We start from the raw sequence: 812 nt of genomic DNA on the forward strand, positions 1-812 counted from the left end.
ACTGAATCTGATCTACAGAGATGTAATAGTGGAGGCCTGCAGTGCTGCTGTATGATGGAGATGCCTTTGGGACATCCTGGTGGTTGGGTTGTTAAGACTTTGAGTTTCCACTGCAGGAGGCAGAAGTTTGATCCCTGTTTGGGGGACGTTTCACATGTTTGCATGGTGCAGCAAAAGAAAATATTAATTTTTAAGAAAGCTTTAATAAAACTGAGAGTATTATCTCAGTTTGGGAATCTTTTGTTGGTAAGCACATTGCATAATACTAATGTATTTGTGTATTTGATAGCTGTTAGACAAAGTGTATTTGATAGCTGAATTTTTTTCCCCTGAGTTATTTTCTATAATAGACTTCATTGCTCCTTAGGTCAGTTGCAACCTGGAACCTCATCTGAGGGGCAATGTATATGTTCAGTATCAATCGTAAGTATTCTGAACATAAATATATACATATTTCCTGGTACATCTGTTTTGTTTATGTTGACTTCTGCGATTATCCCACTGACTGTATCTCTTTATATACATTTAAAATGTACATATCAATAGCTGATACAGGAAATGTATTACATTCTTTCTATATTTATATGGTTTTAAAAGATTTTCAGTAGCTATATTATTATTTATTAATTTAGTAATTAAAATACAAAACTTGGAAACAAAGATAATAGAATGGAGAATTTAGAGTATAAATTGAAATTAAAGCCAATACAGTTCTTATGTATATTTTACCAGCTAAGAAATAATTAATGTATCACTGTTTTGTCTTGATATTTGCTTCAGCCATTATGTATCTCACTGATTACATGAACCAC

The 812-nt window shown here is 32.4% G+C and overlaps 1 protein-coding gene across 1 annotated transcript in view; it reads left to right on the forward strand.

The window, feature by feature from the left end:
• The window catches only part of LOC104983429 (U2 small nuclear ribonucleoprotein auxiliary factor 35 kDa subunit-related protein 2-like), a gene marked incomplete at its 5' end in the record, with an annotated part of 7476 nt that overhangs the window by 2698 nt on the left and 3966 nt on the right, over window positions 1-812 (forward strand). Inside the window, one exon of the mRNA XM_010832870.1 lies at window positions 368-423. Within this exon, the coding sequence (XP_010831172.1) occupies window positions 368-423 (56 nt within the window). The remainder of the gene's footprint in view (window positions 1-367; window positions 424-812) is intronic.

Source organism: Bison bison, unplaced genomic scaffold (genome assembly GCF_000754665.1).
Source record: "Bison bison bison isolate TAMUID 2011002044 unplaced genomic scaffold, Bison_UMD1.0 scf7180017862598, whole genome shotgun sequence".
Taxonomy (NCBI): domain Eukaryota; kingdom Metazoa; phylum Chordata; class Mammalia; order Artiodactyla; family Bovidae; genus Bison; species Bison bison.